The following is a 19,113-nucleotide window of genomic DNA, read 5'->3' on the forward strand; positions in this document are numbered from 1 at the left end:
CAAATCGAATGATGAACATATTAATGTCATTTTTTTTTTGTACTTTTTAAATTAGTTGTATAAAATAATTGGAGATATTCGACTCATAACTCTTTAACAGTTCAACGCAGCATGTAGGTCATCCATTATATTCAACAAATTTAAAGGCAACATCATAAATTGAATCAAAATTCAGACATCGTATGTGTCATTTTCAGATATTTAGTGCTTAAGAAATCAGGCACTAGCGGTGCGTTCAGTTTATCCTGAAACGCAAGAAAAATATTTCCCGACCACTTTCGCGCGACTCTCTATCACTCGCGCTCAAGAAGAATCCCAATCACTGTACGCGCCTCCAATGGAAACTTGGAATTCCAGCGATCCTAGAGGCACGAGGTCGAAGAAGACGACGACGAGCAGCGATGGCGGAAGTAGCAGCAGCGGACTCGAGGCCCTCCCCGTCTCTCTCCTCGTCCACGACATCCTTCTCAAGCTGGATTTGGAGTCCCTCTCCTCCTCCGCGTGCGTCTCCAGAACCCTACGCTCCTCCGTCGCTCACGCCCTCTCCGCTCTCTCCTCTCTCCAGCTCGGGGTGAGTTCGAAGCTCTCTCTTCATCCGCATGAAAATTTCGTTGTCGGAACATGGTTCAGCATAGATACCTGTACAGGCACGGTCGCGTCGATGTATAGATAGTGTATTCTAGTCCATAGCGACGCTTCTTGGTTGTGATTTGGATCTGGAATTTGCGCGAACAAATGGCAGGGCTTTTCGCCGGATGTTCGAACTCTCGATCGCGTTCTCTCCGCGTGCAGAGGCATCACGAGCCTGGCGGTCAACTGCCTCCGAGTGAATTATTGCGCACTGGAAGGCTTCCTCGGCCCGCATATTCGCGAGCTGAACTTGTTTTGCTGCACCGCGATGTCGCTGAGTGCTCTTGGCTCGATTGGCCGGAAATGCCCCAATTTGAGGTGTGTTCTCAACTTCATGTTCCCAACCTACCTTCCTCCCTGAATAATTTATGTGGAGAGCACTGTTTTGTGTCCATTGTTCTTGCTTTATCATTGGGTTTTTAAGATTTATTTTAGTGTATTTCTTTGGTGGATAAACAGAGGCATCCTGCTGCTCTTGTACGTGCTTGAATTGTGCTGTCTATGAGCATTGCTACTACTATGGCAGAGTTTCAGGGATTTATGTTTATTTGAAAGGTTATGCTTAGGGATCCAAATGCTCGAAACTGATAGTGAATTACTACTGATGCTCTACGTCCATAAAGACCCTAATTCAAGGAGTAACATCTTTTTGATTGAATGTTAGATACTCACAGTATGTGTGCAATTCAGTGCAGTATGATATATTCTCTGTGTCACTTCTCACAGGGTGCTGATGTTGGAGTGGGCAGAGTGTGGCCCATTTGACGAATTCATTGGGAATTTTCATCAAATGTTAAGCTGTTGTGTACACTTGGAGGTAATACAGTACGACCAGGATGTTTCTTTTAATTTCATTTGTCAGACATTGAAGACTTACCTTTGACAAGATTCTCTGGAAGGACCTAGAGTTGTGGTACAATCTATTTCATCAACTCTAGAGGGACTGATGGCTTCCCTGTATGCTCTCTTTTAGTTGACATGTTGTGTGCTAGAACTGATTCTGTTTCTTATTATACAGTCTCTTTGTCTAAAGATTAAAGGCGTGGAAGGCCCTGAGTGTGTTTTTTCCTCAGTTGGAGGAATCTGGCCCAGGAGTATCAAGGTTCTGAAGCTGCAGCCAGCTCTTGAAGATGATATGATCAGTCTGGTGAAGGAAATTGCAGGAAATGATAACTGGCCTGAGGTCATTAAGTTTCCCTCACTGCCATCTACTTGCTCACTTCAAAGCTTGTCGCTTCATGTGAGTACCATATCAGACAAGCTTGTCACCACCATTGCTGAGTCCATGCCTTGTTTGATGGAGTTGGAGCTCGAAGATAGGCCATGGAAAGACCCACTACCGCATGGTGATTTGACCAATGCTGGGATTCAGTCTTTGGGCTCTTGCGAACAATTGAAAAGCCTTTCTCTTTCACGAAATAGACAAAATTGCCAGACATCTTTTAAAAGAGTCAATGACATGGGCATTTTCCTACTCTCTGAGGGCTGCAAGGGTTTAGAATCTGTACATCTCTCTGGCTTTTCAAAGGTCAGTGATGCTGGTTTCACATCATTTCTTCATTCTTGCAAGAACCTGAAGAAGTTTGAGGTGCGCAACTCCCAGTCTTTGTCTGATTTGGCTTTCCATGATCTGACTGAGGCCCCATGTTCTTTGACCGAACTGAGGATTCTATCATGCAATCTGATAACCAGCGAGACAGTGAAGAAGTTGGCATTCTCCGGTAACTTGGAGGTTCTTGATCTCTCGGGTTGCCGGAGCATAGCAGATTCGAGCTTTTATTCCATATCATCTCTAAAAATGCTGAACACTTTGGATCTAGTGGGAGCAGATATAACAGATAGTGGTATGTCGATTCTCGGTTATGGGAGTGCGCCTATTCAGCGTTTGTCCCTTAGAGGCTGTAGGAGGGTAACAGATAAAGGGATTTCTCAATTGCTGCCAAGTGGAGGGATCATTAGCAAAACATTATCCAGTTTAGATCTGGGTTACATGCCATATGTATCGGACAAAGCCATACGTGCTATTGCCTTGGCCGGCGTAGCTATCACGGAACTGTGCGTCAGGTCTTGTTTCCTTGTGACTGATGTCTCGATGGAAGCTTTGGCGAGGAAGGGAAGTCTCGAAGATGGAAGTCGACCGATTAGGAGGCTTGATCTTTTTGGCTGCATCGGGTTGTCTGTTGAGTCGCTCCAGATGCTGAAAAAGCCTTTGTTTCGTGGGCTGCGTTGGGTCGGTGTTGGCCGCACTTGCTTTGCTGATAAAGGAGGGAGTGTCTTGTCTGAAATTTACGAGGAACGCCCGTGGTTGACCGGTCTGTACAGGCGGTTGCGAAATGGGATGCCGAGATGGGTGGGAGTATCATGGAACATCTTAGAGTGAAGTTTGGTATGTTTTGTTGGAAGTCTCTTGGTTTCCATATTTGTCCATAGGATCATTATGAAGCTACCTACCAACTTATATTCCAATTTACCAATGTGTATTTCCTCATCATGTTACCAACTTGCATTTGGATTTTACCAATCTCTATGAATTTATGCGCGTCTAGTCCGTAAGTTTGTCAAGTATTTACATTAGCTCAATATCACTAGTCCTTGCAAATTATATTAGCCATTGATAAAATTCTAATATAACAAGTTCCTAAAAAGCACCCGTTGAGCATATTTAATAGTTCCAAAACTTGAATCATGCATGCTATGAGAAAGCAGTGTACTCAAAATTGAATTTTGTTTAATTAGTTACTTAACTAGTGTCTCGGGGCATTCATTCACTCAATTAGTGAAATCGTTTTACAGATTGCTAACAATCTATAATTTTAATGTTAGATCGTTAGAATATTGCCTTCGTAGCAATTTTACAGTTTTCGCTCTCTAGTAAACTTAATAAGAACATAGCAACATCTAAAGGCTGAATTTCAAAGCATCATACAAAAGTTTCAAATCCACGATTCACCGGTAAAATACATTGGGCGGATCATATCGGAAAGGGTTTTAAATTTTTGCCCAAGCCCGCCACCATAATCGAAGCGGGCCGGGCTCGACTCGGCTCCGACTAACAATGCTAAGATCGGGTTTTCTTTTCTCACTAGTCACTACACGTCTTTTTCTCCATTGCCCGCCCAACAAACTCATGAGTCGAACCGGGTCTGTGGACTGTCGGGTCAATGATCAGGCCTGATCGGGGTTTCCGCAATATCTTATTATCGTAAATTTAAACCGGACAAGACTCCGTAAGACGACTGATTGGCAAAAAAATAAAAAAAAATCTGTTCATAAATCGACGGTTGCTGCTCTATCCGCAAACATGTGTCCCCACAGGGCGACATATTTTAAGAATTCCCCCGAAAGGGCAAAAACAAACGACGAGACGGGCGGTCACAAAGGCTCCACGTGTCTCGTGTTTCGTGACGTTGCGCCTACCCGCGTGGCGCCAGCCGCCGTTACACGCGTTCCACTTAATTTTGACCGTCAAGTGCGTGTCACGTGGGTCTCAAATTTTTTTTTTTTTTTTTTGGTTTCCCGAGGGGTGGTTTTGATAAATTCACCCACCTTGGTTCCGTCGGTTCGTACATTTTCAACTACTTTCGATTAGAAACATTTGTGATGCGGTCGGTCATTTCGAAGTTGGCCTGCGGGGACACGTTTCTCTCTTTGTCCAAAATCATTACTACGTTCCCGAATTTTCATTGGCACGATTGCTTTTGAGCGACTGAAATGAAGACGAATTATCAAAATTAGTCCAGCCTTTTTCATTCCACGAGCGAAACAAATATTATTCTAATTCATTCATGGTCATGATGTGTCAATCATGACATTGATAATGACATTGATAATGCCAATCTAGCTAGATTCACGTGAATATCTGATTTCAAAAAAGAGAATATGTTCAAGCGGTATATTATAAAGGGCCGAGCCTTCACTTACAAATCAAGTTACAAATTTTTCACATTTCACATAAAATTCTAAAATCGCGCCATTTGAGATGCTCAAAGTCATTGCAATTGACTTTGTAGGTGCCATGGCGCAAAGCTTGGTGAGGTTGGCTCGGAAGTTGCGCTACTTTTATTCTATGATCTCGAAATGTATTGGTACATCCTGCTGATAATTCATCAGCGGCGAAAATGCTTGCCAACCAAAGAAATCCAAGCCCCTTTTCTTGCATGGGATGGCCGTGACGTAATGATTTTTCGAGGAGGGATATGTTGTAATAAAACACTCCTTATCTAAGGTGAAGTTTACGTAATTTAACGTAAAATTCTTTTATGTCTTTTTATCGATTTAAATTAGACTAAGCACTACGCACGTCCATAATGGCGAGAGATCAAATTGGCACCAATACCGACACGCGACACGACATGATATTTCGACATGTTTTTAAAAATATAAAGAATTTCGACACGTTGTATAAAAATATATACACGATAAATTGTCATGTATATATAAAAAAATCAATGGTAAGTTTCTTCTTTTTCTTCTTATGTTAGAGATTCATTATTAGTTTTTTTTTTGCCGACTGGGCATATTAATTTGGGGTGACTATGTATATGACCTACGTGTATTTTTTTTTTATAGATTTACATTTTAACTCTTAATTTATTAAAAATATTTAAAATTGACCACGTGCGTGTTAGAATGGTGTGTCGGGATGCTAGATTCGTATGTCACTAGCGTATTTGGAGTGCCAACTACGTATCGATCACATATTAGAGAGTGTCGAAGTGTTCCACACGCGTCCGATACGACACGGAAGTTTTCGGAAAGTGTTGGTGCTTCCTAGTGGGAGGTTACATAGAAAGAATGTCTCAATATCTTTCGAAAAAATTTGATGATTTTTTAATGGAGTGGAGATAATTAATTTTGTCACAATTGAGTTTTTTTTTTTTTGGTCAACGACGCTAAAATCGTTGCGTCAAAGAATGGAAATGGATTATGTCTGTCGTCGTGCTTAATTATAGTTGCTAAAGAAGTTCCACTGAAATAATTGCGCGGCTCCTCTCGGGCGGGTCGAACCGAACCGGGCCTCTCGGCCTTCTCCAGCTCTTTCCCAAACCCGCTCATCAAAATTTCCGGGCCGGGCGGGCTCCAAGGGCCGACCGGGTCCAACCGAGGAAACATGGACCGAGAAAAACACCAAACGGTCACTCCCAAAAAAAAAAAAAAAGACGAAAAATTTGGGATGGGTGACGAAGATGAGTAGAAGGTTGGCCTGTCACCCACGTGTCTGGATATGACGGCCTGTGAGACAGGAAGGGGTCCACGTCAGGTGATGCAATCATCGCCCCCTTCCCCTTCTCTCTTTCTCTCTGAATAAAAAAAGGGGAATAAATAAAAGAAGCCTCTTTTATTAGAGTACACCCCCACAGTGAGCACTCATAAAAACTCTTTATTTTCCCTCGGAGAATCGCTGGAGAAACCGGATTGACTTCTTTGAATTCTCTGAAATTCGAACGATTTCGGGGCGCCGAAAATCTAGGGGTCCGATTCGCTCTCCTCCGATATCCCCGTAAGTTCGGATTAGATTTCTATCGGAATTCTGAGGAATTTGCTGTTTTTGATTTGGGTGTTTGGGGGGTGGGGTGTTTGCATGCGGGTCTTTAGGGTTTCGTGCATGCGGGTCCTCGGTGTCGAATTGTTCGTCTCCCGCGTGGTTTTTAGGTTCTCCGAGCTCGTGTGGGGTGTGATTTGAGGCGAGTCCCGTTGATAACGGTGCGGAGGATGTGTAGACGCTCATGCGCAAGTTTGAGCTGGGGAGGGTGAAATAGCGCTTGCTTGTGCTCTGTTTTATCGCTGGTTGAATTGTTTGATGTTGATTTTTTAGTTCGTAATGTGTCTGGTCGAGTGAATCTTCTGGGAACATGACGAATCAAGTCAGACACTGTGACCAGGCAGGCTCTGTTTGTTTGGCTTCGGAAGTAGGGGAAGTTAGGATTAAGTGAAGCTATGGTTTCCTGGAGATTGGCAGTGTCGTGGGTATCGATTTTCTGCCGGTTAATGTTGGTGCCAGTGGGTAGCAGTCGTCGAACTTGGAAAGTTTAAAGTTGGGGTAGCGTGGGATTGTGTTAATTGTCTTCCAGATGTCCCCATTGAGAAGTGAGGATTCTAATGGATGGACGGAGATTGGCCCTCGAGTGCAAAGGCAGATTTAGTCTATATCTTTCTATTTCTATATATGGAGTGAATTTTAATTTTCCTGCAGCTGATGGAAGGGAATTGTTTACTTTTTTTTTTCCCTGCAGCCGATGAAAGGGAAATGTTCCTTTGCAACATAATTTTCGAGAAATCTCAATTGCATCTTCTGTGGACTCATAGTTTCTGCATACACTTTGTGAAGTCACTGAGCAACACAGCTTTTGAAATTTGGAGAACTTAATGAATTTAGTGTGATTGTGTTGCAGAAGTGTGTTTCACTTGTGGAATTTTGGCTAATCACTTCTCATGCATTGCAGTGATTGTGCTACTATGCATATAATTTGATATGATACTAGATGATATGAGAATTGATCTACGATGTTACTTGAATTTGTAAAGAAATGCTGGAACCACTATACCGATGCTACAAGTTCAGCAGGCTGGAATGATTATGGCTGTATTAATGGAAAAAGGTCTCCTGAACAATTGGGCTTGTGTTTCTCCCATTATATTTGTCTTTTATGTTACCCACACTAAAAATATGCCCAGGTGAATTGTCTATATGTTCATTGGTTTTCCCCATTATTGTTGTCATGTTCTCAGCAGGTCCATCTCGGTTTCAAATGCTGCTATATTGAGAGCAATAGAATCTGGCGTTATGCAGCCGAAGTCTGAAAGTTCAAACAGGGTGGAGGCTCATCCACATAGCATCCAGACTTGTGCAGTATTCACTGAACCCTGGTGGCGTGGCATAGGATACAATACTATTTCCCCAGCTGAGCCAGGAAGAATTGAAAACCATGCACCTTTAGGATGCATAAATGGTGGTTCTGATTCCAATGGTGGTCAATCACAGTCAAGTGAGGAAAGAGTTGAGGAAGATGACGATGGCGATAATGTCAAAGGATCTGGGAACCCTGCATGTTCAGGAGCAGGTAGAGTCGCATAAATGCAATTCTAAAACTGTAAATGCTCATTTTATATGCAAGATTCTGTGGAGATCGGTTGGATTATTGCTTTATGTCATTATTGCGGCATTAACTCTTCCCTTTTAAATTATTTGTATGTTTAACCTTCCCTTATGTCTCAATTATCTCGTCTGATTCTATTCTCGCGGTAATAAATGGCCAAATCCGTCTGCCCCTTTCTTCGTACGCAAGTCAGGAAGCGGCCAACGATTGTCTCGAGCTACATGCCCTTCTCATAAGATGATGTCTGTCAACTGTAAATACTCATTTTATATACAAGATTCTGTGGAGATCGGTTGGATTATTGCTTTATGTCATTATTGCAGCATTAACTCTTCCCTTTTAAGTTATGTGTATGTTTAACCTTCCCTCATGTCCCGATTATCTCAGCCTTAATTTGGTGGGGCCTTTCATAAGTTATTTTTTCAAATCTTCCCAAACATTGCTGCTCAACCAGGCACCAGCAGCCATTTGCTGTATGATTAATTAGGGACTGCATGTAATAGTGCGACCGATACATCCATAGCGTTTTGGCTCCTGCACAAATAGGTGGCCTATTGGCGACTAGTTGAAGTCTACTTTCTTTTGGGAGGTTGCATTGGTCCCCATATGCATGTTTCTCTCAAAGATTGGATATTGTCCCACCATAGTCAGATTTTCATCTGGTAATACTATTCGTTCTATGGTACCTGCATTCAGGTCCTTGTGGGGAGAAGGAAAATCTTGGTCTGTCGTGTATCAGGCGTGAAACCATCTCGTGTTGACATGGTTTCATCATATAATTAAGGTATCCTTAGAATTAGGACTGCATGAAATAATGTGGCCAATACATCCATAGCCATTTTTGCTCCTACACTAACAGTTGGCCTATTGGGGACTGGTTGAATTCTACTTTCATTGGAGAGGTTGCTTTGTTCCCCACATGCATGTTCCTCTCAAAGATTGGATATTGTCCCACCGTAGTCTAATTTTCATCTGGTAATACTCTTCGTTTTATGGGACGTTTTTTTTTTTGGGGGGTTTGGGGGGGTGGGGAAGGGAAAATTTTGGTCTATTGTGTATTAGGCGTGAAACAATCTCATGTTGACATGGTTTCATCAGATGATTAAGGTATCCGTAGAACTATAGAAAGTCTACCTGAATATCAGCAATCAATTCAGAATAGATTTTAGTATCATCCATAAGGTTGTTTACTTGTGCTCAACGCAGATTGTGTCAAACAATACTGGCAAGTGGAGTGATGTAGTTTTTCATTCTGTTTATCCCACAGATCTCTTTTTGTTTCAATTCTTTCCTCAAATTCTTTTACCCTTTTGTTTTGATAGGTAAAAGATATTATTTCTTTCACTACTCTTTGTAATTTTATGTGGACTTTTCCTAATTGTAACATATTTCTGTGTTCTTATACGGTATGGGAGCTTTTTTAGAAGCAGAATTTATTGTGTTAACTGAATTTAGTGAACCAATGGGGATCTATTAATGGTGCCTGTTGGATTGGGGAACGATGGCATCAGCTTTTCCCTAGGTTATGGGTGAACATTTCTTGTGCTTGATTTGCGTCTCTATACACTGTAAATGTACCATGTTTACGTTTGAAAGTTCTTTCAAAACTCCATTAAAATTGCTGCAAGGCGTCTAAATGATCCAATAGATTCTCCGTTTTTCCCTTTCTTTGCAATACCAATGGTACCTCGTTATTAATCAGCTATCATTCTGTCTCCGGAGAGTGTGGCTGTAGCTTTATTTTAAGATTTATTGTTAATGTAAATACAGATGTGCACACTGCAATTCCTTTGGTTGTCAGATCGTGCATGTTCTGTTTGAAGTAAATCATACGTGATCTTCCTGTTATCTTAGATTTATGCCTAGTGTACATTGTTTCAGTTGGAAATCAAGGAAAGGAGCCTCAAAATGGGCATGGTGCTCCTACTATACTTACAATGCGTGATGATGGCCTTGCACAACCTCCCCAGCTAGAACTTGTCGGTCACACAATCGTGAGTCCCTTTCTTTCTATATCTCTCTCTGAGTTTGGTTCTGACTAATTTGGATTCTTTATGGTCAAATTCTGTCTTGTGTCAAGGAATTTGAATGTTACTTGCTTTTCGCGTACTTAAGAGATCCCTAGCTTCTTGTAACTGCTTTGCAGGCATGTGCATCTAATCCTTATCAAGATCCATATTATGGGGGGATGATGGCACCGTATGGGCATCAGTCAATGGTTAGTACCCCTCAGATCTCATTCAATACAACACGACCTATTATGCTCTTGCTTTCATTCTGGTGCATGCATAGTTATCACAAATTGTATTTAGAAAAAGAATCCAAAAAGACTGTTCCTTCTGGTAGATTGCAAGAAGAAATATGTGAGGAAGCAAAAAGTCTGGCCTTTATGCTTTCTCTTTAATATAGTTTTTCTTTTAGCTTTTGACTGCTTCCTTTCATTTCCATTGAAGCAGTCCTAAGTTGCAGATTGTTTCATCAATCGTGTAGTATTTATAGAATTGACATTGAAGTACATAGATGCTAAGACTAGATGACAAGGAACATAAGTCCTTGGTGATGGGGGTGCTGGCGAACTAACTAGCTAGCTGCTCCATTGGTGATGGCAGTGCTGTTGAGATAATGTAGCTTGTTGGGTAGGTATAATATCTACTGCTGAAGTAGTGATGTCTTTCCAACGATCTCAGTAACGTAGTATGCATATTTCAACAGTACATACTTCCTAGGAATAGGGTATATCGGTAGTTGTGCAGGTAAGCTTGAAATGTCAATTTAGAAAATAAATCAAAGCTTGACGTCCTTTGCTTCTCACACATAAGGCATTGCGATGCTTCAAATAATTTTTCTTGACTTAAGGTCTTTTTGGATCTCTGTGGCGATTCTTTCTTATATTTGTCAAGTTATAGTTGGTAGTTGGTGCTACGAGAGGGTGAGATGCAGACACAACATATGAGAGAGAATCTTTGTTACACTTCTAACAATTTTTCCGTGTTTATCTTTAATTTTTTTTTTAGCAATTAGTAAAGAGCACTGAAAATTGCTGTTATTTGTGCCGAAGTTCTCTCTTGTTCACCCCTTGTTTATGTTGTATGAGGTGCTCTATTACACAATAGATACGCATCTGAATTCTGGATTATGCCATCTGAGAGATCTTGGATTGGGCAGGCTTATCCTTTTGTCGGTATTCCTCATGCTAGGATGCCTCTTCCCCTTGACCTGGCACAGGAGCCTGTTTATGTAAATGCTAAGCAGTTTCAGGGGATTTTGAGACGAAGACAAGCACGTGCTAAAGCCGAGCTTGAAAAGAAGCTTATCAAAATCAGAAAGGTGAATTGCATTTTTTATGCTTGTTGATTTAATAGTTCCTTCTGGCCTTTGCCAGTATAAAAATTGGTCGTGAAGCTTTTTTTATTTCAAGGTATTCTGCTCGCATTTGCTTCCTTAGCCACATGCTATACTCTCATTAAATGCTATTTTTAGGAAAATTTTGCGGGAAATAGTCTGACTGCACACTCCACCTTTGTGACAGCTTTTGCTGCTATCTCAGCATTTAATCCATTGGGGATAAACTCAGTTGATATCTTTTTATTGCTTGTTCTCTAATATGGTGACATTACTTTCTCTTGTCTTGGTTTAATTGGATCTATAGCCGTATCTTCATGAGTCACGGCACCAGCATGCCATGAGAAGAGCCAGGGGAACTGGAGGGCGCTTTGCTAAGAAAGGTGAAACCAATGATTCGAATGATGCAGCTGAAGAGAAGGGCACAAACTCTGGTCCGGCTCTGTCTTCCCAATCTGCCAGTTCATCGGGCTCTGAACCTTTGGCACCTGACTCCTCTGAAACCTGGAATTCATCTAGTAGTCACTTGGCAGGAAGGTCACAAGTGCATGGAACTCGCAGAGGTCATGACTACGTGAATGGGAACAGCCAGTACCAAAATCATGGCCACTTCCAGGCCTCAGCATATTCAAATGAAAGGGAGAGAGACCGCTTTGGCCAGCAACCCAGAGAGCGTCTTCTCTAGCGCTGTTCAAGAAGCCTGCGTGGGTCCCATGGTGCAAGCTATTGGGCCTACCACTAAATATGTAAGAGGGCTGGTGTCATGGTGTCGATCCCGGGATTCTTGGCAGTCTTTGCTGAGCGGCAATTCATTCTTGGCTTTTGTTCTTTGTGTTTGTGGTGGCTTGTTGGATAAAAGGAGGTTCCGAGCAGGAGACGAGGAATATGGGCACGCGAGTTTGTGGATGTCTACTTCCTCATTTCCCACAACCTTCCTTCTTCTTCTAGTCGTGTACAGGAGTAGGTCTCTCTGTTGTAAACTTTAGACTTGAAATTTTAGCTTCCAGTCAGACAGAGCATCCTCTTAATGCTTGAATCTGAGGTCATCACATCTGAGAAAGAATAACGACAACTTCAATGGACTGATTTCTCTATTTGGACCGGATTTGCCTTTCTTTTGAGCATGGTGATCGTGAAACTCTTGCCTGCCTGCTCTCTATCTTGGCACTAGCAATGACAGCATGCTTCTTGCCAGGACCTCAATATCATCTGTTGTATTGCAGATAGAATGTTTGGCAGATTGATGTTTTCTTAGGTGATGCTGAAGCCGATTGTCGAGCATTTCAAACTAAAACTAATTTTTGCTGCCTTCTCCAGATGCGTCTAGCCTCTTTAAGCAACTGGAACAAGAGATGTTTGCAAGGTTTTTACATTACAGAGGTGTCAAGTCTCTTGTTTCTTGAGGTATTTACGCTTGGGTGGCTGACGCGTTGAGTGAGAAATGAGAATGGTTGCTGAGTTATTCTCCGTTTTCCCGGGTTGCTGGAGGTATTGGTATGGCTAGGTTTTAGCCTTCAGGATCAGGAGGTAGGATTCTGTTTCCATCTGAAAATTTGCATCCTCATCTTTTTTGAAGTGGCTAAACAGAACAAAGCACTGAGGGCATATTTTAAGAACGTTTTGGTAAATGGATTGTATATTTAGCAGCAATTATAGCTACGAAAATAATATGATTACATACTCCTTACAGCAGCTACGTTCTATTCTTCTGAAGTGCAAGGGCTATGAAATATCCATTTTCTATGTTGATGGCACATGTGAAATTTTCTGGCACGGCAAGAGAATCGAATGAGTCCCAAATCAAGTTTCTCAATTCGATGAAACTTTTATGAGAAGTGGGTTGGAGATCAAGTTTGGAACTGGGCCATCTAGTTACCCAAAATCTCATAAATTTGACGTAGGTTAAGAAGATTTTTGCCTTTCCGTTCTTATCTAGTTTGAACATCGGATTCTAAATTACCAAATTCATCTCTCCAATTCGTCTTTGCTTGCAAAATCACTAAGATTTTGTCAGCATGAATCACCCGATTCATTCGATATATCATGGATCTGTTGCATAAGAGTAACCTTATGACACGATATATCATGGATCTATAAGTTATTTCACTCAATCTTGAGAAATTTACATAAGAGTAAGTTACGATGAGATCAGCTGTGACCTCGGGTGTGAGCTGCCGCGGTGCTCGGGCAAGAGTGCCCACAACGAAGCAAGGGTCAGGACGGATCGATTAATATAATCGCGTTGAGATTGTGAACCCGCACGAGTCGACCTCTTCATTGGATTCTCTTCATTCATGTTGGGCACAAGCTTCAGACAATCACGCACCTTCCTCACCCTCTCTGACAAATATTAATATACTGTTCTCACCTTTGCATTGGAAAGAACGATGGACTACCCATTGCTCCCCCTTTTCTGTTTTTTTCTTCTTCCTTTTGTGATTTTCTCTCTTGTCGAATTAAATATCAAAATGTCGTTCCCTACATATTTGCCATCTCGTTGTTTGGTGGAGAACATAATGTTGGTTTAGTAGTCTGATTAACAAAACTTCTGATTTTGAACAAAAGCATTCAGCCATTATAGGCGAAACACTATATCGAAAAATAAAGACTAGCTCTCACCATTTTGATCAAAGAGACCTATAAAACACAGTGCTATATTTAGGGTTTCCCATCCATAGAAATGCAGAGAAAAATATTCAGAAATAAAGAAACAAACTATATGTATTATCCATTTCTACTGTTGATAAACTCCAACCTCATGTTAAGTACTGCAGAAACAGGAAACGTGAAAACTAAAATCAAATTCCTATGATCACAAAATCACAAAAAAGATTTAACTTTTGGATTGTGCAGCAGGCTAATACCATATCCTATAAACATGAAACACCGGAAAGGGACGTGATCATCAAATTAATCCGGAAAAGATGCCGGCTTTTTTAAACAGATAAGCCGTGAGGAGCAAAGAAGAAGAGCTCGATGTCTGGGGAAGCAAAGAATGAGATTGGACTTTTCTGCAAGCTGCGCAAGCAATCCGAATCACGAACCCTTTTCTTCATTGGCGCTGGTGGGCAGGTTTGGATCTTTGGTATGCGAAACCTCTTGCCTTTCGGCGTCGAGCAGGAGAGATCGATGCCGATAGCAGCCTCGTTGGTCGAGTTGTGATCGCCGGTTTTGGCAAGCTTTTGATCCGAGTTTGTGGTGGAGGAAATGAAGCTGAGAGGCTTGTGCTTTGGCGATTCTTGGTCGTTCACTTGCACAGCCTTCTTCTGATTGTGATGGGATTTTCTCGGTTTCCTCGTCGTGCTCCTCCTTTTGACTCTACGCCTGGTCGTAGGTGCCATAGTGGAACGAGAGAACCTAAACCCAACAGTGAAACTTCTCTGGTATAAGTGGAAGAACAGTTTCGAACAAAGACAGAAAAGAAGAAGAAGGAAAACCACAAAGTGTTGATGGATTGATATGTACTTCAAAGGGAAGGGAAGAAGTGGACGGAGATCTCAGAAAGAGTGATCTGCTTGTGCAACAAACCCTAATGGATTGTACATTCTGAGAAAAGATGCTGAGTTTTTGACTGAAAAATGAAGAGCAAAAGTTGGAACTTTCTCTGGGAGACAAACTGGAGACTCAGGCACCCTTTTGAATGAAAAGTAATTCTAGCAGAGAGATTTAAGAAATCAACCCAACAGATAAAAAGCATATGGATTGAATCCGTGAAAAAGAATTGGATCTTCAATATGTTAGAGAGAGGAAGAGAAATTTCAAATTTTGTGCCTACTCTCCAAATTAAATTAGGAAGGAGGAAGGATATCTAGAGTAAGATTGGTGGCAATCTTATAAATATTCTAGAAAACCAGTGAATATTGGCTTTTAGATTACGTAGGTTCCATATATACTGATTTGATTTAAGAAATTCAACAAAAATGTACAAAATGTTATCTTGAAGATTAAGCAAAATATGGTGCATCTTTTTTTAGCAAGATACATATTGCTTAAGATAGATTAATTTGATTTTCATGAATTCGTGTTTCAAACGTGGCTACATAATCTTTCAAATTCAGCAAGTAAAAATGCCATAGTGAAAATAAAATTTGTTCTCATCTTGTTTTTCTTCCCCTTTCTTCCAACTTTTGAACCATCGACCACAACATTATTGTGTTGAAAACTTGTTATTTATTATCTCAATATCATTGCATATTAGAAAATAAAACAAATAAGAGAGCATGAAAACTCTCCTCTAAAGAAAAAAGAGTAATGATACATGAGAGTTTAGTTTAATATAACGTAATCAAGCCCATGCCCAGAGTCTATAATTTGTAGAAGTAAAATGATATACTAAGCTTCTAATCAGTAGATACACATATATTGCTTAAAGTAGATTAGTTTCATTTTTCATGAATTCTGATTCCAAATGGGGTTATATAATCTTTCAAATTTTAGTAAGCGAAAATGCCTTCTCATCTATTTTCTTCCCCTTCCATCCAATTTTTCAACCCTCTACCGACAACAATATTGCCTCGAAAACTTACTATTTATTATCTCAACAACAGTGCATATTAGAAAATAAAACAAGATAGCATGAAAATACACATTGCTTAAAATATATTAATTCAATTTTTCAGTAATTCTGGTTCCATACGGGGTTACATAATCTTACAAATTTTAGTGAGTGAAAATGCCATCGTGGAGATAAGATTCTATCTACTCTCCAATTTTTGAACCCTCTACCGCAACAATATTGCCTTGAAAACTTAATACTTATTATCTCAACATCATTGCATATTAAATGATAAAACAAATAAGATAGCATGAAAAAAAAAGAGTAATGATCCACAGGAGTTGAGTTTAGTTTAACGTATCCAAGCACCATGCTATCTCTAATTTGTAGAGGTAAAACCATCTCTCGAGCATACACATTGTTTAAGATAGATTAATTCGATTTTTTGTGAATTTGGTTTCAAATGGGATTACATAATTTTTCAAATTTTAGTAAGTGAAAATGCCATCGTGGAAATAAAATTTGGTCTCGTCTCTTTTCTTTCCCTTCCCTCCAATTTTCGAATCCTGCACCGCAACATTATTGTCTCAAAAACTTACTATTTATTATCCCAACATCATTGCATATTAGAAAATAAAAAAAATAAGATAGCATGAAATACTTTCCATTAAAGAAAGAAGAGTGATGATTCACGGGATTTTAGTTTGATCTAACATAACCAAACCCCATGCCCATATTCTCTAATTGGTATAAGTAAAACTTTCTCTCGAGCTCTTCTAAGCTTCTAATTAGACTAAGATACACATTCCTTAAGATAGATTACTTAAATTTTTTTTTGTGAATTTTGGTTTCAAATGGGGTTACATAAATTTTAGTAAGTAAAAATGTAAATAAAATTCAATGTCATCTCTTTTCTACTCTTCCCTCCAATTTTTGAACCACCTACCGCAACATTATTGTCCCGCCTTACAATTTATTATCTCAACACAATGCCTATAAAAAATATGATAGCATAAAAAAACTTCCTCGAAAAAAAAAAGTAATGATGAGTAACAAACCCCATGCCAAAGTTTCTAATTTGTAGAAGGTAAAAAATCTCCCAGCTTATAAAATACTCATTTTCTATGTTGATCAAATCTGAAATTTTCTGGGATGGCAAGAAAATCAAATATGTCCCAAATCAAGTTTCTTGATTCAATTGATCTTTTAAGAAAGGGGGTTGGGATTAATTTTGGAACTACTGTCCTCCTAGTTACTTGAAATCTCATCTGTTCAAGGACGAGCGATGTAATATTTGACGTGTGTGAAGAAGATTCATGCCATTTCGTACTTTACTAGTTTGAACACTGCACCCTAGCTAAATTACCAAATTCATCTCTCCAATTCGTGTTTCTATGAGGGTCAGTCTCGAAATAATTAATATTTTGTCGACATGAATTCACTCATCTTAAATTAATAAATCATGAAGCTATAAGTTATTTCACTCAATCTTGAGATGTTGCGAAAGATCTTCAATACATGCGTCGGAAAGAACATGCCCACCACCACAAAACAATCAAAGCATTAACAAAATAAAACAATCTTCCTTCACAAATACTCATTTTCTATGTTGATTAATTCAATTTTTTTTGAATGCTGGTTTCAAATGGGGTTTCATAATGTTTCAAATTCTAGTAAGTGAAAATGCCATCGTGGAAATAAAATTCAATCTCATCTCTTTTCTTCTCCTTCCCTCCAATTTTGAACCCTCTACTGCAATATTATTGCCTCAAAAACATATTATTTATTATCTCAACATCATTACATATTAGAAAATAATAAAAAAACGATAACATGAAAAACTTCTCTCTGAAAAAAGATTTTAATTTAATCTAATGTAACCAAGCCCCATGCCCATAATCTATAATTTGTAGAGGTAAAACGCTCTCTCAAGCTTTACTAAGCTTCTAATTAGCCTAGTAAGATACACTGTTCTTAAAAGAGATTAATTTGATTTTTCGTGAATTCTAGTTTCAAATGAGATTACATAATCTTTCAAATTTTAGTAAGTGAAAATGGCATCGTGGAAATAAAATTCGATCTCATCTCTTTTCTTCCCCTTCCCTTCAATTTTTGAACCGCAACATTATTGCATCGAAAACTTATTATTTATTATCTCCATGTTATTGCATATTGGAAAATAAAACAAATAAGATAGCATGAAAAACTTTCTTCTAAAATAAAAAGAGTAATGATCCGCCAGAGTTTAGTTTAATCTAACATAACCAACCCATGCCCAGAGTCTCTAATTTGTAGAGGTGAAAAATCTCTCGAGCTCTACTAAACTTCGAATTAGTCTAGTAAGAAAGATAGATTAATTCAATTTGTCATGAATTTTTATTTCAAAAGGGAATACACAATCTTTCAAATTTTAGTAAGTGAAAAAGCCATCGTGGAAATAAAATTTGATCTCATCTCTTCTCTTCGCCTTTCCTCCAATTTTGTGAATCCTCTACCACAATGTTATTGCCTCCAAAACTTACTATTTATTATCTCAACATCATTTGCATATTGGAAACTAAAACAAATAAGATGCATGAAAAACTTTTCTCTAAAAAAAGAGAGTAATGATCTCACGATTTTAGTTTAATCTAACGTAACCAAGCACCATGCCCATATTCTCTAATTTGTAGAGGTAAAATGATCTCTCGAGCTTTATTTTGGTTTCAAACCGGATTACATAAGTGAAAATGCCATCGTGGAAATAAAATCCAATCTCATCTCTTTTCTTCCCCTTCTCACCAAATTTGAACTCTCTACCGCAATATTATTATTGCGTCAAAAACTTACTATTTGTTATCTCAACATCATAATTATAAGTATTGGAAATTAAGGAACTTTCATTTCATCTCTCTATTCAAACCGTTACCTCATAAGTTTCAGCATCGTGTCTGACGAATAGCCATTAACCTTACGCGCCCACAACTCAATGCGCCTCGTCAGCATTGTATCTCTAAGAGATTTCTATTTCACTTTGTAATCAATCACCGGTTGCGCATCTGATGAAGGGTTTAATCCGTCAATCGGATCTACCAAAGTATAATGACATAACTCTTGAGCAATATAGCCAAAATGTTCATAGTATTTTACTCCACTACTAGGACACACCACATTTAGATGTGGCTTTATGGATAATAAGTTGATATTATGACTGTCCACCTCAATGTGTCCCTTAACAAATCTTTTGACAGCAATGATAGTAGAATTATCAATCAGCGCCAAATAAACCGCATTGCCATTCCACCTTTCCCTATATCCTTTAAGAGGTTTATTCTCAAGACTTCAACAACAAAGGCCTCATCAATGCCTTCATTATCTAAATCCGCATTGCATAGTTTCAAACGGGATTAGTGGAAATAAAATTGGATACCATCTATTTTCTTCCAGTTCCCTCCAATTCAATCTAGAGGGAATCAATGCAAAATATATGTGGACCACCTTATTTTTTTTCTTTGTTTTTCACAAACTTAATGTGGGTAGCTTTAACGATAAATTATAATTCCTAATTTC

At 39.4% G+C, this 19,113-nt stretch overlaps 2 protein-coding genes across 10 annotated transcripts; both read left to right on the top strand.

Moving 5' to 3' along the window:
• Positions 1 to 273: 273 nt before the first annotated feature.
• On the top strand, positions 274 to 3,275 carry LOC115735527 (F-box protein At-B). Its single transcript, XM_030666803.2, is given in 5 exon segments — positions 274 to 571; positions 743 to 948; positions 1,357 to 1,447; positions 1,649 to 2,941; positions 2,943 to 3,275. Coding segments are annotated over 5 exon segments (1,887 nt in total). The 5' UTR covers positions 274 to 337; the 3' UTR covers positions 3,006 to 3,275.
• A 2,686-nt stretch (positions 3,276 to 5,961) lies between these two features.
• Positions 5,962 to 12,163, top strand: LOC115735331 (nuclear transcription factor Y subunit A-1-like). Of its 9 annotated transcripts, none has more exons than XM_048283718.1 (7): positions 5,967 to 6,130; positions 6,226 to 6,380; positions 7,363 to 7,691; positions 9,609 to 9,721; positions 9,874 to 9,945; positions 10,893 to 11,054; positions 11,377 to 12,163. In XM_048283718.1, the coding sequence occupies exons 2-7, from the start codon at positions 6,343 to 6,345 to the stop codon at positions 11,752 to 11,754; spliced, it is 1,092 nt and encodes a 363-aa protein (XP_048139675.1). In that variant the 5' UTR covers positions 5,967 to 6,130; positions 6,226 to 6,342; the 3' UTR covers positions 11,755 to 12,163. The 9 variants fall into 9 exon arrangements, with proteins under 9 accessions (XP_030522391.1, XP_030522390.1, XP_048139675.1 ...); XM_048283719.1 differs by lacking the exon at positions 6,226 to 6,380 and adding an exon at positions 7,156 to 7,229 and having other exon boundaries at positions 7,360 to 7,691; XM_048283720.1 differs by lacking the exon at positions 6,226 to 6,380 and adding an exon at positions 7,156 to 7,229.
• Positions 12,164 to 19,113: the final 6,950 nt, after the last annotated feature.

Source organism: Rhodamnia argentea, chromosome 8 (genome assembly GCF_020921035.1).
Source record: "Rhodamnia argentea isolate NSW1041297 chromosome 8, ASM2092103v1, whole genome shotgun sequence".
In the NCBI taxonomy this organism is placed as follows: domain Eukaryota; kingdom Viridiplantae; phylum Streptophyta; class Magnoliopsida; order Myrtales; family Myrtaceae; genus Rhodamnia; species Rhodamnia argentea.

Coding starts and splice junctions, on each gene's coding strand:
- LOC115735331 (XM_048283716.1), top strand. CDS start 7,135: ATGTTACTTGAATTTGTAAAGAAATGCTGGAACCACTATACCGATGCT. Junction 9,946..10,892: donor CGTATGGGCATCAGTCAATG/GTTAGTACCCCT, acceptor TGGATTGGGCAG/GCTTATCCTTTTGTCGGTAT. Junction 11,055..11,376: donor AGCTTATCAAAATCAGAAAG/GTGAATTGCATT, acceptor TTGGATCTATAG/CCGTATCTTCATGAGTCACG.